The following is a 17,710-nucleotide window of genomic DNA, read 5'->3' on the forward strand; positions in this document are numbered from 1 at the left end:
TTTAATTACTAAAAAATATTTTTAAATATTTTATTCAATAATAAATTAATTTTTAATTATATAATAATTTTTTATTTTAAAAACAGTAATATCAATTATATTAATACTATTAATTTATATAATATTAGGATAAATTGATAAATATTTTTAAAATAATTTTTATATTATTATACTAATAAAATTTTAAAAATAAATTAAAAATCATATAGAATTAGTTAGTTGTTATTATTTTTAATATATTAAAAATAAATATTAAATAGTAAAAATATTTTTTTTTTTGGTTTTGAGAAAAAAAATAGCCTATGTTCAGGACCTTAGATTTTAGTGCTATTCTCTTGGTGGCATTATTTAACATTTTTTTATAAAAGAATATAAAGTCCCACTGAACGAATATACAGAAACTTGCATGTAAGACGGATAAAAACAGTACACATAAACAGTTATGATATATGTTTATTTATTACAAGGATCAAAGGTAATAAAAGATTGGGCAAAAAATAGAAAAATAATAATAACAATAACGGGAGGATTGAGGAACTTCCATTAGTGGTCTATGAACCACTGACGGCAGCCATTCATTTAGAATTTGGAAGGCTTTTTTATTATTATTATTTTTTCTCTTAGGAATAGGGATAATGTGACTAAGAAGAAGACAAGAGGTTGAACATCTAATAAATTATTGTAAATTCGATTCATTAATTTCATAATAAAAATATACTCAAAAATTAACTCTCGTATTAATTATTGTATATCTCGATTAATTTTTCTCTCTCTTATTTTGTATAATTTCTTGACTTTTTTAAATACTATTTGAACATATAATATTGTAAGTGCAATACAATTCCAATGAAAAATCAAACTAAGTACTTTGGAGTTTTAAAATCAAGAAAATTACATAGCAGCTAATTTTGAGGTTCAGTGACGTCATAGGTTTGAAATATTTGATTGAAAAGCAGGTGGAGAATTGAAGTGAGCAACATGACTCATGGAGTTTGTTTTTATTACAGTGAATGGCCAAGTATGGTTGTTCATTCCATTGATAAAGACAATTCTTCCTTTTGTTTTCTCTCCAAAACTCAAACACAACCATTTTCCCTCCCTCCTCTTTGAATTTTTAGCTATTACTTGTTTGTTTGGACATAAAACAAGTCTTCTTCTTTCTTTTTTTTCCCCTTTTCACTTGCTTCTTCTTTTTTTCTTATTATTATTACTGCTGCTGACAATAAATATAAGTTCTTCATAAATTTCATTTCGATCACGTGAATTTCTTTATCGACTTCAAATACAGTAACATCTAAACATTAAGATCTCTTCTTCTCTTTTTAAAGAAAAGAAAGGAAGCAAAGAAGCAGTAAGAGTATAAGAAGGGAAGCAGCGCTGAAATAGAAAAAGGGCTGTGATTGTGAGAATCGATATTTGGATAAAAGGGCGCATATGAATTTGAAGGCTAAAATACAAAAAGCAGCCTTTCTTTTTCGAGCGAGTCACGATAGATCGCTCCCGCGTCACTCACTGCAGTAGCCGGAAAGTGTACCTATTTCTTGACTTGAAAATGCGATGCGATAAACACGTGCCTATCACCATTTATTCCCTTAATAGCAACCGACATCTCATTTTGTATGGGTTACTCACACCTCCGCTTATTTGTCTGGTTGTACCCATATTTCACATTTCATTTAAATTAAGTACCAAAATTCGATTTTTATTTGTACTATCCAAATTAAAACAAGAAGAAAAAACTAATTAGTAAATCAATAGTGAATGGGATAAATTACCTTTTAATTGCATCTTTTTTCATGATAATAAATCTAAGTACAAGTTTATTAAAATTGCTTCCATATTCGTTGCCTAAGTTTATATTTGTATATTTGTTTTTCAAATTAAATGCTGTTGGTCTTTTACATTGAAGAATTAAGAAAAAAGAAACCATTTGCATATCAAAATAACTTAAATTTAACAACAATGAAAGCATAAAAATTTAATACCATAAACTAAAAGTGCAAGGATTAAATTAAAAAATAAATAAAAAAAATTGATTAAATTCAGCTAAGCCAGCTTAATTCAACACACAGTGGTTGCCCTCTGTTAAAAATCTAAAAATGCATGCAAATGGATTCAATTCAATGATTCTGCTCAGAATCAAATTCATGTCACTGCCCATCATCAAGTACATATAGGGTCTTCAATCTTCAGAAATATGTATGCCTTGGGTGTAACTTAATGAAGCTATCATCCATTTTAATTTGAACACGTTAATTTTACATGGATTTACTTTGATGGACCATGTATGGATCCGGTGAAGGTGATGCTTGGTCTAGTTAGCCTGTAGCCAAGCACAAGTTAAAAATGGGATTAGCCTTCTAGTAGGAGAAATTTTAGTTGTCAATTAAGAGTTTCTTTTAAAAAGTTACGAACAGTTAGGAGTGACTCAGTATTTATAATATTTGTAGCCTTTTAATTGATTGATTCAAATGTATAATGTGTCTATTAAAATAAAATAAAATAAACTATTTATTTATTTTGATGTTGGATCTAGAATTCAGTCTCAAACTTGGGAGGTTACCAAGCCTACTCAGAAGGCTGAACCCCTGCCACCTTCTCAAGTTAAAGGGTATATTAAAAATCAATGTTATTATTATTTACTAATTTCAAGAGTTATAATTTATTTAATACATAATTTCCTATCATAAAGGTTTTTTTAAATGCGCGTGAAAAATGCGAGGTGACGGGTTTAGAGTAAACTTGCACGGAAACGGAGAAGTTGTTGACCAAACATGGATGCAGTGCCAGTGATGGGGATTCGTTATTTTGGTCTGGGGCATAGTAGGGATTAACATTCAAGTAAAGGGGTGCTATTGTAATTTCAATAAAGAAGGTTATAACGGTAGTTTAGAATCAAACAGGAGGCTCAAAGATAAGCACGCCAGACTGTCCCGCCAATCCCCCTCTCTCCTCTTCTGTCAGCACTTTGCATTTCCGTACCTATTTTTTTTTTTTTTTTTCCCCTTCTTTTTCTTCTTCTTCTTCTTCTTCTTCTTCTCGCTTGGGAGTTGCTCACCTCTTTAAAAATGTTACTCTCTGATTTTCAACCATTTGGTTGATACAGTCTGCTCAATTTAACTGATTAAACATTTGAGAATGCATGTCTATATAAAATTATTCTATTTTCTACATGATATATAAGTACTTATATAATTTCTTAAAAAATTATTTATATGATTCTTTTAAAAAAAATTATTTGTACAATTTTTATTTATTTATTTATACCGCTTTTTATTTTCTTAAATTTTGTCAGAATTTTTTTTATAAATTATACGTAAAAAATATTGAAAATATATTATTTAACTTTTAAGATAATGCATTACTAATAAATCTAGCAAATGAGATAAATTAATCGTTTTAATTTATATTTTTGTGTTTGTTATACCAAACATATATTAATTATATATAAAAATATATGAATATCAAATTAGAATTAAATCAAAAAAGTCATTTAAAGATTCAAAAAAAAATTAATTTTATGTTTGTAGCAACTACTTGAATTTTATGACAATAAAATAATAATATATAAATAAAAAAATAATCCTATCATAATTTTGTCAAAAAATAATACTAAAAATATTATCATAACATAATTTTAAAAACCATATAAATAAAGATTTTTAGATTTTAAATTATAAAAATAAAATAAATATTTAGCAAAAATATAAAATTTTATACCCATTTTCTCGTTACAATAAATTTAGCAGCATGATAGAGGTTACAAAAAGTTAGAACGTTAAATTTAAACTTTGATAATTATCTGAAAATGATAACAATATACACTGCCCATCTTAAAAGAAAAAAGAAAAAAAAGAGGATCCGCTAAGTAATAATATCTGAAAAGCATTTCTAAATTTTTATCCACTTCAAAATTGTTTATAATTCACTTGAATTTTCTCTTATATATAAATAAAAGGTTTTAAGTTTGAGGTTGCTTTTTTTTTTTTTTTTATTAAGATAAATTTTTCATAAAAGTATTTCTTTTATAAATAAAACACTTTAAATTCGAGCTTTATTTTTCTGCATTTGATATTTTTTTTCTATTTTTATGATGAACTATCTCATAATTTTACTCTAACCCTAGGACATTTGAAAAGGAATTATTTCTAATTTTATGGTCAACAATCCAAAAGGTGTTAGTAGTTTTTGTAGAAGCCGAGCAAAATTACGACTTGTCGTTGGCTCCACCAAAAATAACGAAAAGGGAAAATACTAAAATCAGAAACAAAAGAAATTGCGAATGAAGCAAAAAGTGCTGTCCATGTATGTATGAGGGTGCATTTAATTTGTTGATTGGCTGCCAGCAATAACCAGCAAACAACTTAAAATGGGACAGCCTCTCAGGTCAAAGAGCTATAATTGGAGCTGAATCTGATGATGCCTTCACTTGTGTATAATGTCTCAGATACCTTCACCCTTTTCCTGCCTCCTAGTCCCAATACAATTGCCTCCGAAACAATGGAATTTCTCGCCTTGTGCCCTTTTCTTTTTGGTCCATGTACCATTTTTCTGCAAGCCCTAACAGTACCAAATGAAATCAAATAAACAAAAACATTTGTGACTCGTACCCTTTTTTTTCTTTTTTTTTTTTCCTTATAAAGATTTTGTGAAATCAGAACCGCTTGATTGAGCTGAATTTAGTTTTAAAAAGTTAGATGTATCCTTGATAAATTGTGATGAAAAGTTAACTAATTAGTTGTTCTTCTCACGTTTATTTATTTTTTATACTTTTTCTTTTATAAAAAAGAATAAATCTGTATCCTGTCTTAATAACCAAATAAATTATTACTACATTATCCTCGTGACTCGCAAGAAAAAGAGGCAAGATGAATCATTGTGAGAAGAATTAGTTAATTGACAAAAGATAATAACAGTTTTTTAAGTATAATAATCTTTTATTTTACACTCTTATTTTTACCCGTTATTTTATATTCTTTTCAAAATGGAAAGAAAATATATGATTAAAGAAAAAGTTTCCTCTCTCTGGTTATATATATATATTTTTTAAAATTTTCTTTCCTCTCTTATTTTTCTCCAATCTAAACAAAGGGTTAGGGGATGATTAAAAAGGGGAAAAATAACAATAGTAAAAGCAACAAATTCAGACTTTGAAGAAAATCTTTCTGATTCTCAAAGAACTGAGGCAAATTTCTTAATTTTGATTTTTTATTTATTTACTATTCAGGCTTTTATTGAAAAGCCTATTAGAATAATATCAGGTCACATAACAGTGTTTATGTCGGCTCAAATCAAACCAGCTGTGGCTTAACATAAAAACACGGGTTAGGTCAGGCCACCACCATAGTCTAAAGGCAGAACATAACCAGTCAATCATGAGGAGGACACTACAGGGAAGATAGAGAAACTGACGAAGACAGCCAATCATAGAAATCTTATGAGTAAAATTTCATTTGTATGAAGGAGCATTTGTATAAAATCAAATAATAGTGTATTAATTGGACCTACAACTTTGAAAAATTGAAGGAAGGCTGCTTCCCTCAAACTCATACCTTCAATTTCCATAAAACCCAGGAATTTCATGGGCACTACTGTTCTACAAACAATGAAATCATGAATTGATCCTAGATGACAGCAACAGAAAAGAACTCCAAAAGTAATGCTGCAGAGAAAGCTGATCGAATTTGCAGAAAAACCAGCTAAACTGACTATCTTCCAATTCAAAAACCAAGAATGTGGATATATGACAAGAAACAAAATTCCCCATTTCTACTTTTAGTATAGGGTCAACCCAGGAGTAAAATAGGGCATGGAGCAAAAAGAATTATTCCATAACTCGATCAAATAATTGACCCCCTGTGACAATTAATAAGGTCTAGACATACACCATTCCCACTAGAACCAAACCAACTCTTGGTTCCCCCATATTATTAGAACGACCATATAAATAGTATGCTACAAAGACTTATATATTCCCCCATTCTTGGTAAAATATTGTGAGTGAATATGAATGGATAGTTCCACCGTTAGATGGCATCCAAACCAGCAAGCTCCCGTAACTTCTCACACAGTATAAACGTGATTGTAGTTTGAGGACCCAATCTCGCAAAAATTGCAAAACCCCTGTCAAAAGTTTAAAGGTTGACATTTCATAATAATGAAAAGAGATAAATTAGTGACAAATACTTGCAAACGAGTCTTTAAGTTAAAAGTATATCTTTGTTAAAAAGAAAACAATTAATTGGTAACACATTTTAAAACTTCAAGAACTGAATCAGTAAGTTGCTTTCTTTTACCGCCCAAGGAATAACAGGGTTCAGAGGCCCGAAAGGGAAAAAGATGCAATTATTGACTATGATCTAATTCTAATGTCACAAGTTCAAATCAGATCCTATAGGGGAATGTGTCTGAAACATTTTGAGAAGCCATTTAATGACTATTGACTAGATTGAAGTGAAGTAAACTGCTTTTGAAATTGCATAATAATTAATAGGCCTTAAAACTATGAATCTAACTAAAATAACCCCAATTATAAAGCCTCTGTAGGATCTCACCCCTTGTAAAGTGCTCGAGGGCCTTCAGTAAGCATAACCTGAAACCCAAAGTTAAAAAGATATTAGACAATAAAGCTAAAAGTCTTTGGTTCAACTCATTCACATTAACTGTTATGGATAGATCAAGCTTAAAGCATAAAGATAATGGGCTTGATGAAGAGGACCAACAAACAAGGAAGGCTAGGATTGTCAATGATGGGTTGGCGTGCTAGGATTATGGTTTAAAGGCTTGATTTCCTTTAAGTTCTAACTCCTAATTGATCATTCATAATCTGATTTAGAATTGATCCTAGGGTTTGAAATCAATTTGCTATAGGATTTGAATGTTAGTGTTATACGGGTTCGTAATTGAAAGGGGGTTCGTCTAATCTATTCATATAGGTTCATAACATTAAGCGATCCTCCTATAAATTCAACCACATACCATAGATACTCCAGCAAACACCCAAAGAAAAGGGGATATCAAACAAACAACCAAAACATTCACAGTAAATTTTCTTCTGTAACTTGCATATTTCATAGCAACACCAAGCCATGTAGCATCAATTTCCACAACAATAATTGTCTCCAGAAAGCCCCATCAAAGTGGCATCTAGAAAATAAGCCACCACAGCAGTAGGATATGGAGAAAATCCAACTCCACCAAATGAACAGAAATTCCAATTATCCAAGCAACTATCTGAAGATGAAAATGTCATTTCAGTTTAAGATGCACAGAAAACATTTTCTCCAATTCTAGTTGTATGTTAATGTTGGCTGTAATATCTCTCTCTGCCCCTATTTCATCATGCTGTTTCCACACTCCTGTTCCAAATTAAAAATGTTTAGGCTTCCCCTTGAATGCAAACCTAATTACGTTGAGAAGGACAGGGACTTGGATGAGACATGCAATGATAACAAAAAGGAACAGTTCCGCAATCACAAATTAAATTGAGATGAAAGAGAAAGAGAAGAGTTGATGCCTGATATGCACAATGAAATCCATTTTTATAGCCTCCAACTCTTTTGGATTCTCGTTGTAACATGAGGCGGGTTTTAATCATATCCACTGGTGCAGTTACAGAGGTACTAACTGTGCCTGCCACAGTACTTGATCTGCTTAGATAACACAAACATGAATCAAAGAAGGAAGATGCATAAGTGCCCTTGAAATTACATGCGCCCGAACAAAAGTATTCTACAAGTAATTGGAAAAGAGGTAGGGAGGGAGGCAAACAAGGCTTTGCTAGATTATGAATGTGCTCATTTACGCATAATATATCACTCATTTTTCAAGCTTTAATCAAATATTACATTGAACAGTCCAAGAAATTGATTGAATTATTTTTATACTTCTTTTTATAAGAAATGGACAATCCAATTTGGTCAAACTCCTAGAGACAAACAGCATGCTTTTTTTTTATTGCAAAAGTTAGTGTAGTTGTGAAAGAAAAAAGAATACTGAAAGTGGCAGTTTCATACACTAGATGAAGATAAATTCCTTCTTCCATAGGAGTCCATCTAACCAGAACCTGAACCATTGAAAAGTTGAAAACCTTAAGAGAGAGAGGATACAATGAAAAGAAATGTAAAGACAGATGATCAGTTTAAAATGCAATTAAATATAAATCAACCATATAGAAAATGTGGAAATTACTTCGTGGATACTCAAAGTGAAAAAGAACATGCTTAGAACTTGACCCGCTTGGTTTCGTCATATGTTGCCAATTGTGATGCAGTTAAAGCAGCAGCTCTGGCAGTAGCAGGGCCAACCCCCTTCCAGAGAGCCCTTATTCCTTCTTCAGAAACAATTTTACGCATTTCTGCAATTGGTCCAACTTGTATCCGGTTTGTATTCATCTGCAATCTAACCTGATAAACAGAAAAAAGGAAATGAAAGGAAAAATAAATTGGTTCTTCAATCAGAAGTTTAAAAAAAATTGAGAATGACTAAGATGATAGAATACCTTGAGAACCTCAACTGGATTGGTCAGTGCAGTTGCAATGGCACCAGCAAATGCTCCTGATGCAATCTTAACGAATATATTGGATGACCCAAAAACCAAATTACAGGCATACTTTGAAGGTTCATACAACCCTAAACGGAGACCTCCATAAAGAAGTGACCTCGTTAGTGCAGGTGTCAAACCCAAATACAAAGCCTTTGGTCCTTCATTTTTCAATACTTGAACAAATAAACTTCCCTGTAAATCATACGACAAGAAGCCAACATTATTCATTTCAAAAGAATCCAATAAACCACCAAAATCATCATCACAAAATTAAAAAACACTAAAAGCATCTCCCACCATTCCAATCAAAGGACCTCTCTGGCCAACAAGTTGCATTTGAAGCCGAACTTTAAGGACATCTGCTTTCACAAGTTCAAGTATTATATGAATATAAAATTTCTAAATGCACTTATGATCAAAGGCAACCATAGGCAGATCTCTCTCACACCAGCAAATACATGAAACATGAAATAAAAGATCAAAGCTTTAAAAGAAAAAAGAAACCTAAAGGATGAGTGAAACCGGTGGCAACGGCAACGGAGGCTCCACTCGTAGCGAAATGATAGAATACTTTGGATGGTGAGGTTGCCCATCCTTGCTTTTTATTTACTTTAGCGACGGACTCTGCAATAAGTAATAACTATACGAGTTTAACATCAAATTTCTTTCTTTAATTGTTATTAGAGAAGAATCCATAAAGAATCGAATAGAGGATGAGAAAAGGAATTCCAGGAACCTGAATGGCTTTCCGTCATTGTCCTGGATTTCATGATCCTAATTTCATTTCCCTCCTCCAATGGAGCCAGAAATAAATGAACAGTGTGTAATTTGCTTTTACTTTACAAACGACATCGTTTAGTACATCGATGCAGCCAAACAGTGCAGTGGGTCAAGACACGACGCATAAATGTAAAGCATAATAATTATGCATCAAAACAAAAATGTAATCAGAACTAACGGTTTTGAACTTCGATTCACTATTTGTGATCTAATAGTAAACTGCAATTGAAAATTCATTGTTCATAAAAGACAAAGGGCATAGGACATCTCATCCATCCAGATATATACATATTCTGTTTCTCTGTTACAATGATTGTCCTCCAATATTGAAGATGAGTAATTGAATTATCATTTAATAAAACAATAAATTATAACCAAACAATATGTAAATTTAACCTTTCAACATATAGATAAGAATGCAACAGTCTAGATTGTAATGCATTATCATTAAATGAAATTTCTCAAAGCTACTGCCGGGAACAGTCAGATCATAAGCCAACCAAATGAGAAAAAAAAAAGGGCAGCAAAACAAAGGCGACGTTCTACACGCGAGGCAGCGGGCTTGATTCGTGCAGCATCGTTTTTGTGAAGTAATTAATGTGGCCCCGATACGACGTCGTTCTTGTATAAACTGGGCTTAGCGAAATTTAATCGCACGCGTGAAATTGATTTTGATTTAACTGTAGATCAACAGAGAAACGGGGATTCAGCTGTTTCGTTTAATATTAGACTGCAAACCTTTCTCGACGAAAGAGAGTAGCAGTAGCACACACACTCAAAAACCCCATTCCCTATGTACACCTTCGCTCATCTTCCTCACCCATCCTTTCCGGTTGCGTAGCGTCTCCAATTCCAGCGTCGCCTTTCCTGTTCAAGTCTCTCTCTCTCTCTCCTTTTCTTTCTTTCTTTGCTTTTTTTGGTTGTATATTTCATCGAAAGCATCAAATTAGGGTTTTGATTTGTACTACGATTGCGGTTCGGTTTCAGAAACAGCCATGCCTCGGTAACTGCCATCATCCTCTTCTTTGTTACTTACATTTTTATTTTCTTCTCATAATAGAGAATTAATTTATTAATTGCTTTGGTTTATGTTTCTGGTTCGATAAATTATAGGTACTACTGTGATTATTGCGACACTTACTTGACGCATGATTCTGTAAGTCTCTTTTTAATGGTTTTTGTTAGTGCTGTTTAGTTTGTTTATTATTCTGTTTGCTAAGTTATAGGTTGTATTAGTGATTATCATCTTATTGCTAGCAAATTCCTTTTACCCTCATTATTTACTTATAAACCAATTGATATGGAAAAGCTTGTGGCTTTCTAGAACCTGATTCTTCAATTTATGGACCAGCACCGTGCTCAAGCCTCACATCGTCAAAGAGTTTCTGAAGCTAGTTCTTTTAAAGGGAAAAATCTATTTGGAAAAACGGTCTCTCTAGCAAGAACAAGAAGCCCTGTGCCATATATTTTCTTGAAACTTTAGTTACAGTATGGAATGCTTTTACTATTTGTTGTAGTCAACATCTACAATATGCATGTTCCAACATTTTAAATTGCTGATTATCCCCTGTTATGTATTTCAGCCCTCTGTTAGAAAGCAACATAATGCAGGTTATAAACATAAGGTACTTTTCTTTGTGTTCTTATTTCTTTCTTCATCAACCATTCCTGCCATAATTTATTTTCTTATTTTTGTTTAAAAGTCTTGCAAAGCTGATTCTGTAAATTATCTTTAGGCAAATGTGAGATCCTATTATCAACAGTTTGAGGAGCAACAAACCCAAAGTCTGATAGACCAAAGGATAAAGGAACATCTTGGACAAGCTGCAGCATTCCAGCAGGTTGGAGCTGCATACAATCAGCATCTACTGCAGAGGCCCCGCCTTCCTGTTCTACCAACACCTATGATGCCCATTCCAGGGAGTGCACAGTTACCTGCAAATACACCACTAATGCCTGGGATTAGGCCTCCTCCTGTCTTGCCAAGACCTGTTCCTGCTGCCCCAGGTGGAATTCAGCTATAAAGATGTCCATATTGTTGCATGCTATAATCCTGCTAACTCTTTATAAAAAATTAGCTACTTTCTTTTTAAAAGATCATTAAAAGGATCTATTAGTTATAATAAAAAAGCCTAATATCTTTTTAGGTATGAAATTGCTAAAGTTGACCTGTACAGGTTTTAAGCTGCCAAAGTTGATAATCTTAGCAATCTATTTGTTTTTTGTTCATATGCATACCCTTTTCAAGTGCTTCCATTATTTAATGTCACCATTTGGGATGCATGTGATGTATCACATTATATCCTGTTTATAATGAAATCTGTGATTAATCTGGTTCCCACTTTTCAAGTGCTTCTGTAATTTAATATCAACATTTGTTTTGTATGTGATGTATGTATCATATTGTGATATATCCCGTTATTAATGAAATCTGTGATTTTTATTTGCTTTCACATATTGGTAGGTTACATGTCTTCTCCAGCCATGCCACCTATGGTGGCACCACCAGGCGCTCCTTCCTTACCTGGTCAAGTTAATGGTCTTCCAAGGCCTCCTATGTCAATTCCCCCAGCAACTGTTCCTGGAAGTGCAGCAGTAGCCCCTCCTAGTGGTGCCCCCTCCATGGTTCCACCTGCTAGTTATCAAACTAATCCAGCACCACCCACTAGTGCAGGCTTTGATAGCTTCAATAACACCCCAAATCTTGAGGCTAATCATTAATCTGATCAAATTGGTATTTTTTCCTCCTGTTTCTTAGTGAAGAAAGGAAGTTGAAAAGCAACCTTATACATCTATTTGGAATCTTTTGATGATTAAATGATGTTTGTAAACTTTTTTCTAGGGTAATGAGATTTAAAGCACTCCAGTTCAGAAGTGTTCTTTTGGTAATGTCTATGGTACTATAAGCATTAAGAAAGGATTTCGTGTTTATGGAACTACGATTCCAGTGGTGAACTTCAGTATTATTGGAAGTTTTGTTTCTAATGGAAATGTTTTTTGCAACTGGAACCTAGTTTAAATGTCCCTTGTTTTTTGTACTTGCAGAATGGTTTAATGACAATCTGCTTTTGTTAAAGGCATTGAGAAGAAACCAAAAACACCACTTGCACATTGTGCCGCCTTCAGTAGACCTTACCATATGGTATGTAATGTGCTCCTATGTGGTGCTAGACCCATTATGGTTGAGAATGACCATCACTGTGAACTTCAATTACTGTAAAATAGACGTAATTAAACAAAAAATATCAAGATTTAGCTGAAGAGGTTTGCTTTTCCCTGAATTAAAATTTTCATTTGTTCTGGACATTGTACAGTCTTTTGTGCTTGATGCCACGGTTGTTTAAGTGAATCTATACATTGCTAGCACTGGTCTGTCTTACACAAAATATGGCAACATGCGCATTGTTTTGGTTGCGAACTCTGAATGCTTGAATTTGCAATTTGCTCAGCAAGAAAATCATGTGTTTAACATGACTTCATCTAAAAAGGGTTCTTTAATCACCATAATCTCGGTGACCGCTAATTCTGCAACATCTCACCATGGAAAAGACAGACTACACCTATGTTTATGTTCCTGTATGACTTTCAGACAAAACAAAAAGAAACAAGGACACTAATTACATGTGTCAACAAAATAAGCATTTTTTCCTTCACCTTGTTCCAGGGCGTCCGCTTCTCTTTGCTCTATTTGTGAAAAGTTGATGTCTGTCAATTTATAGTTAAAAAGCAAGTATCAGCACAGAAGTTGAGGCATATCTTCAAAAGATAAGCACCTTTCTGCCACATAACATTTCAAAGAAAATACCCTGATCTACCCCATCATTGATGTGAATGAACTCAACAAAATAAACCAGGGATTCTAGACCTTCTACAAAACATGCTTGATTAAGTAACCTTCTCTCCTGCCTGGGAAAGAGAAGTTTAAGTGGCATATACAATCAATTTTTTCCAGAGAAGCGGGAACCCTAAAATCTAAATCAACTTTTATCAAAATAAAGAAAGTGGCTCAAATCCATCAGCCATCAGTCTGAATATCCGGTCATTTTGTAAACTGTAGACCCATACCGTAAGCTCTATTACAACAAAGCACTTTCTTTAGAAAGTAGTATTCTTACCCTGATCATAATGCTAGAGAATGCTTCAAATGCTTTTTGGTAAAGTTGTTAGACAGCATTCTCTACGGTAACAAGTAATTGTCTTTCTTTAAACATATATTTACCTTAAAAACTATGATTATCTTTGGTAGAGAAATCCTGACCTTTCATATTCGAATTTCTGGATAACTATCCCATTCAACAGAAGCTCTGAACTGTAAACTGCTGCTCCTGCAAGCAAGGTTAGACTCGTATTACTTTTACCAACCAGAGACTTACCTTTGCTATAAAAGAAAAGGAGTCCTATATTATTGTACCTTTATCAAGGAAAGGTACACATATAGAATGATCTTCTTCACATGAAAGGATCAATAAGTCATCAGGGATCTTCAGGTCAGATATTTGAAAATTTTGCACTGCCTGAAGAACATTACTCAGAAACTAAGGAAAACAGACTACAGACAGAAAGGTGTACGGTTCCGCCACCAAAAGCTACTAACCTTAGAATTAAATGGGTAGGAAGTAATACATACCTGGCCATGAACTGCCTTAATCAAGCTAGTAATCATTTCTACATCTGGTTTTATGTTTGGAGTAATTAAGACTCTTCGACCCTGCAAAGAGATCGTTGTTTATACATCCTAATCAAATGAAAACTGAAAACAACTGATTGATAACATCTATGTTGTGGCTAAATAATCTTAAAAGCTTCAGGTAATGACCTTTAGAAGTGGATGCTGGCTTGCACGAGCCAGTGAGGCAGGCATACTAAAACCAATTTCCTTTTCTTTCTTGGCATCTCTAAGGATATAATTTTTCTCATCAATTAGACAGCTTGCTTGCCCACAGCTCTCAAGCCATAAATGAGTCACCACTGGTTTACCATGAGCAATAGCTTCAAACATATTCCTCGTACGAACAAATTTGTCTGCTATGAAATGTGTGGCATTCATTGAACATGATGCAATGGAGATGCCCAGCCGGGCTGTGATCTGTTCGAAGGAAGAAAAATACTATGTGTTTCATAAGTAACTTGATTGGAAGATAGGAAAAAAGAAAAGAAAGAAATATACCTTCTTTTGCTGCTTGATGATATCATCATCCAAATGCTGGCTAAACAGAACTTGGACATGGGACATATCTCTACGTTTTCTCAAATCTTTCCATGTAAAGTCAGGTTTTGGCTCTTGGATGCCTAGCCTAATAAGCTCTTTTAAAAGGGATGATTTGGGAAGAATTTTGTTGTATGGTTTTTTGTGACCTTCTTTTCTATCAATTTTTATGCATAGGATGGAAGGGTTATTAGCTTCATTTAAATGGCTTGGCCGTCTGCGGGGCATTCTTTTCCCTTTGGGGCAGCTCCAAGCATTGAAATCTAAAGAACCGGTTAAAGAAGATACCTCCAAACTTCCTTGCTTTTGTCCAATCAGTTTGTTGTTTCTCGACACCTCAGATATATTGCAACACAATTTGATACTTTTTCCTTCAGCACTCGTCAATTCAAATACCTTAGCACTTCTCTTTCTTTTATATGTTATTATTTTTCCTTTCGTAATAGCATTCATCCTTTCTCCTGCACCATCTGGCCCATCTTTAGTCCCTTCCAGTTCATCTCCAGTTATCCAATGCCTTTGGTGAGTAAATGGCTTCTCTTTGGTACAATTTCCTCCCACATTCAAGATTCCAGATGGTTTAGCATTAGCATGCACAGAACTTCTCTTTCTTTTGTATGTAATTGTACTGCCCTTCACAGCATCATTCATCCCGTACCCTAGATTGTCTGACCCATCCTTTTTTCCTTCTAATTTACCTTCTCTTATCCAACGTCCAGTTTCCTGAGTAACAGGCTCTCCATGATGTATACATTCTTTGCCAAGTAAAATACTCTCAAATGGTATTGATGAACTCCCGCAATCTTCACATTCCTTAGTGTTTTCTTCGCCTACCTTTCTTTTCTTGACAGGCTTTGCAGATTCTCTGGCTGAAAATTCATTCTGGTACATACTGTTCATCCCATTTAATTTTCCAGCCAAGGATTTGACCCTTTTCCTTCTTGTTGTTATTTCCAATTCATTATCTAACTCCTGATAACTAGAGTGTGCCCGAGATGAACTGGCATACCTCTCTCTTTGCTTTGACATTCTTGCGATGCCTTCTGAATTAGAGAATGCACCCTTCTGAAGGCAAGGGCTTCTGAAATGAATTTTACTCTTCTCTATTCCTGGTGAAGGGTCTAAACGAGAACTTTGAGGACATTGGCTGACATTACCAGCACAGATGTCTGTGGGGAGACCATACGATAAGGCTTCCATAGCTTCGGCTGCCATTTGAGTGCCAAAACCAACATCAAACGTATCTGGTGCATTTTCTTCAGTGTTATAAGCATCTATATCCCGCCCCAATTGGACTTCATGCGATTGTTCATTTGAGTTCTTGACAGAGACATTCTCAAAATTCGTTTCAGATGCTTGTTCGAACCTGTTTATCTCTTTTGCTCTGCCAACTGCAGGCCTAGAATCTGAATAACAAGAAGCTGTCACTTCCTTTATGAGGTTTCTAGATTTCTCTTGCAACTTTTTACCTGAGCAGCTAGCTTCCTTACTTTCAACACGCCCAAACTTCTGATGCCCTTTTACAGATCTTTGCTGGGAGCCTCCATGACCCAATGCTGTACCCGTCCTCTTGCTGAAGAAATCAATCCGTCCACAATGATCATTATCAACCCATTCAAAGATTCCATCATTTCCAACTGCAGTCCCCGTTTTAATTTGTTTAGCCAAGCTTTGACAACCCTTTATTCTTGAGACAGGAGAGGTTTTCTTCCTGATAGCATTTCTGGGCTTAGTTCCTGGAGAAGAGTCCACATTGTTAAGTGAGAGGTAGTGATTGACAAAGTCAAGCGCATTCGCTTGGGATGACTCTCTAGGTTCTTCAGAGCCAATATAATTTAACTCTGCAAACACTTGGTCATGTGTTAGCATCGGAGGATGAATTTTTCCTGCATCTGTGCTTTCATCAACTTGTTCTGCCCCCAATGAATCCACACCAAAAGATTTCTTAAATTGGTCACTTTATCGCATAGATGATTCAATAAATGCTCATAGAAAAGAGAAAAACATATAATAATTGATAAAGAAAATCCAAACTTTTCCCAGATGAGACTTCTTTTCTTTTTTCATACTAACCTGTTCCACAATGTTCACCAACAATAGAACCAACATAAGTTTCTTTAAAGTCATCCAGGTGAGGAGATGGTGGAGCAGGCTGCCTCCTTTGAGAACCTACAGCATTCCCTTCTGTTCTTCTGTCTAGTTTAACATAAGAGTTTCCTTCATCTTCACTGTCAAGCACAACTTCCTTCTCATACTCAGTTATCTGTTGGGGCAGCCAAGCATTCTCTATGCAATCAGTATCATCTACCACTTCAATGTCAGGATCAAATGTCACCAAAGGTGTTCCATTGAAGGAACAATCAAGGGCAATTGCATCATCGAAGGATTCTGTATCTTCAAACAACTGATCAATAACATTTTTCTTTTCCCAACCTAATTCTGTAATCAACAAAAGATACATAATTATATTGTTGGATTAATTATTCGCTGAACATACTTCCACAAATTGTAAAAGCAGATTGCATTCAACATAATGGCATCGTTAGACTAAATACTGAAGCGAACAAATATTTTGCAATATACATTAGAACATGAGAAAAATATATCAAAAATCAACATCCTAATGGGGCTCTATTTTTCTTCACTGTCTCACATAACATTCGAAACACATGTGTTGTTTTTGGGTTCCATTTTAAGACCATAAAGTAGCAAAACTTTAACCCACGGTTATAAAAATAAATTAGCAAATGATTTGCAAGGGAGAAACACAACAAAGATAATTTCAAAAAATTGTATTAAAAAAAGAAAAAAGAAAAGAGAATACGGAGTGATAAGCAATTGATAGATGAATAAGCTTTGATAGATGTGATTATCAAATAAAATGAGAGAAATAAGAAAAGAAGTACCGGGTGGTAGTGATTGTGAATGAAAGTGAAGGACTTGGGTCTCACTGCTTTTGCTACAATCAGCCATGAAAAGTTAACTTTTTATTTATTTTTTGGTTCAGTTCATAAAGTGCAAGAAAGCCACAGCATTGAGTCACCAGTTATTAGCACCAAAACAAAAAGGTTTTCAAGTAAAAGTATCAACGAAAGAAATTGATCAAAAAAAGGGAAAAAGAGATGACAGGTTTGAGCGGGAAACGAAAAGCAACCAAGTTAAGGAAATCTCAGACTTTG

General features: G+C 34.0%; 3 protein-coding genes across 9 annotated transcripts; 1 reads left to right on the top strand and 2 right to left on the bottom strand.

Moving 5' to 3' along the window:
* Positions 1-5,435: 5,435 nt before the first annotated feature.
* LOC8287197 (mitochondrial substrate carrier family protein ucpB) lies at positions 5,436-9,754 on the bottom strand. Of its 4 annotated transcripts, XM_015720170.3 has the most exons (9): positions 9,282-9,754; positions 9,050-9,169; positions 8,843-8,904; positions 8,501-8,737; positions 8,235-8,405; positions 8,016-8,065; positions 7,517-7,649; positions 6,555-6,592; positions 5,436-6,123 (listed from the first exon to the last, which is right to left on the bottom strand). In XM_015720170.3, exons 1-9 carry the CDS (start codon positions 9,313-9,315, stop codon positions 6,027-6,029), a joined length of 942 nt encoding a protein of 313 aa, XP_015575656.1. In that variant the 5' UTR covers positions 9,316-9,754; the 3' UTR covers positions 5,436-6,026. The 4 variants fall into 4 exon arrangements, 3 of the variants coding, with proteins under 3 accessions (XP_015575656.1, XP_048230529.1, XP_015575657.1); XM_048374572.1 differs by lacking the exon at positions 7,517-7,649; XR_007215993.1 differs by lacking the exon at positions 5,436-6,123 and having other exon boundaries at positions 6,567-6,592; positions 7,517-7,632.
* Positions 9,755-10,055: 301 nt separating this feature from the next.
* On the top strand, positions 10,056-12,691 carry LOC8287196 (U1 small nuclear ribonucleoprotein C). Of its 2 annotated transcripts, XR_007215995.1 has the most exons (6): positions 10,056-10,328; positions 10,439-10,481; positions 10,909-10,950; positions 11,062-11,332; positions 11,790-12,210; positions 12,371-12,691. XR_007215995.1 is itself a non-coding variant. In XM_002520652.4 (5 exons), exons 1-5 carry the CDS (start codon positions 10,321-10,323, stop codon positions 12,044-12,046), a joined length of 621 nt encoding a protein of 206 aa, XP_002520698.1. In that variant the 5' UTR covers positions 10,056-10,320; the 3' UTR covers positions 12,047-12,328. The 2 variants fall into 2 exon arrangements, 1 of the variants encoding a protein (XP_002520698.1); XM_002520652.4 differs by lacking the exon at positions 12,371-12,691 and having other exon boundaries at positions 11,790-12,328.
* On the bottom strand, positions 12,370-17,672 carry LOC8272072. Of its 3 annotated transcripts, none has more exons than XM_048374568.1 (8): positions 17,438-17,672; positions 16,605-16,970; positions 14,493-16,267; positions 14,142-14,432; positions 13,953-14,033; positions 13,737-13,839; positions 13,584-13,650; positions 12,370-13,030 (listed from the first exon to the last, which is right to left on the bottom strand). In XM_048374568.1, the coding sequence occupies exons 1-8, from the start codon at positions 17,502-17,504 to the stop codon at positions 12,976-12,978; spliced, it is 2,805 nt and encodes a 934-aa protein (XP_048230525.1). In that variant the 5' UTR covers positions 17,505-17,672; the 3' UTR covers positions 12,370-12,975. The 3 variants fall into 3 exon arrangements, with proteins under 3 accessions (XP_048230525.1, XP_048230519.1, XP_048230521.1); XM_048374562.1 differs by having other exon boundaries at positions 14,493-16,444; positions 17,438-17,671; XM_048374564.1 differs by having other exon boundaries at positions 14,142-14,411; positions 14,493-16,444; positions 17,438-17,668.
* Between the last annotated feature and the right edge of the window lie 38 nt (positions 17,673-17,710).

The sequence above is a fragment of the Ricinus communis genome, chromosome 1, assembly GCF_019578655.1.
Source record: "Ricinus communis isolate WT05 ecotype wild-type chromosome 1, ASM1957865v1, whole genome shotgun sequence".
NCBI lineage: Eukaryota > Viridiplantae > Streptophyta > Magnoliopsida > Malpighiales > Euphorbiaceae > Ricinus > Ricinus communis.

Coding starts and splice junctions, on each gene's coding strand:
- LOC8287197 (XM_015720170.3), bottom strand. CDS start 9,315: ATGAAATCCAGGACAATGACGGAAAGCCATTCAG. Junction 8,905..9,049: donor CGGTTTCACTCATCCTTTAG/GTTTCTTTTTTC, acceptor TTGTGAAAGCAG/ATGTCCTTAAAGTTCGGCTT. Junction 8,738..8,842: donor GAGGTCCTTTGATTGGAATG/GTGGGAGATGCT, acceptor TATGATTTACAG/GGAAGTTTATTTGTTCAAGT.
- LOC8287196 (XM_002520652.4), top strand. Junction 10,482..10,908: donor CTTACTTGACGCATGATTCT/GTAAGTCTCTTT, acceptor TATGTATTTCAG/CCCTCTGTTAGAAAGCAACA. Junction 10,951..11,061: donor ATGCAGGTTATAAACATAAG/GTACTTTTCTTT, acceptor AATTATCTTTAG/GCAAATGTGAGATCCTATTA.
- LOC8272072 (XM_048374562.1), bottom strand. CDS start 17,504: ATGGCTGATTGTAGCAAAAGCAGTGAGACCCAAGTCCTTCACTTTCAT. Junction 14,433..14,492: donor TCATCAAGCAGCAAAAGAAG/GTATATTTCTTT, acceptor TGAAACACATAG/TATTTTTCTTCCTTCGAACA. Junction 13,651..13,736: donor TGTACCTTTCCTTGATAAAG/GTACAATAATAT, acceptor CCTTGCTTGCAG/GAGCAGCAGTTTACAGTTCA.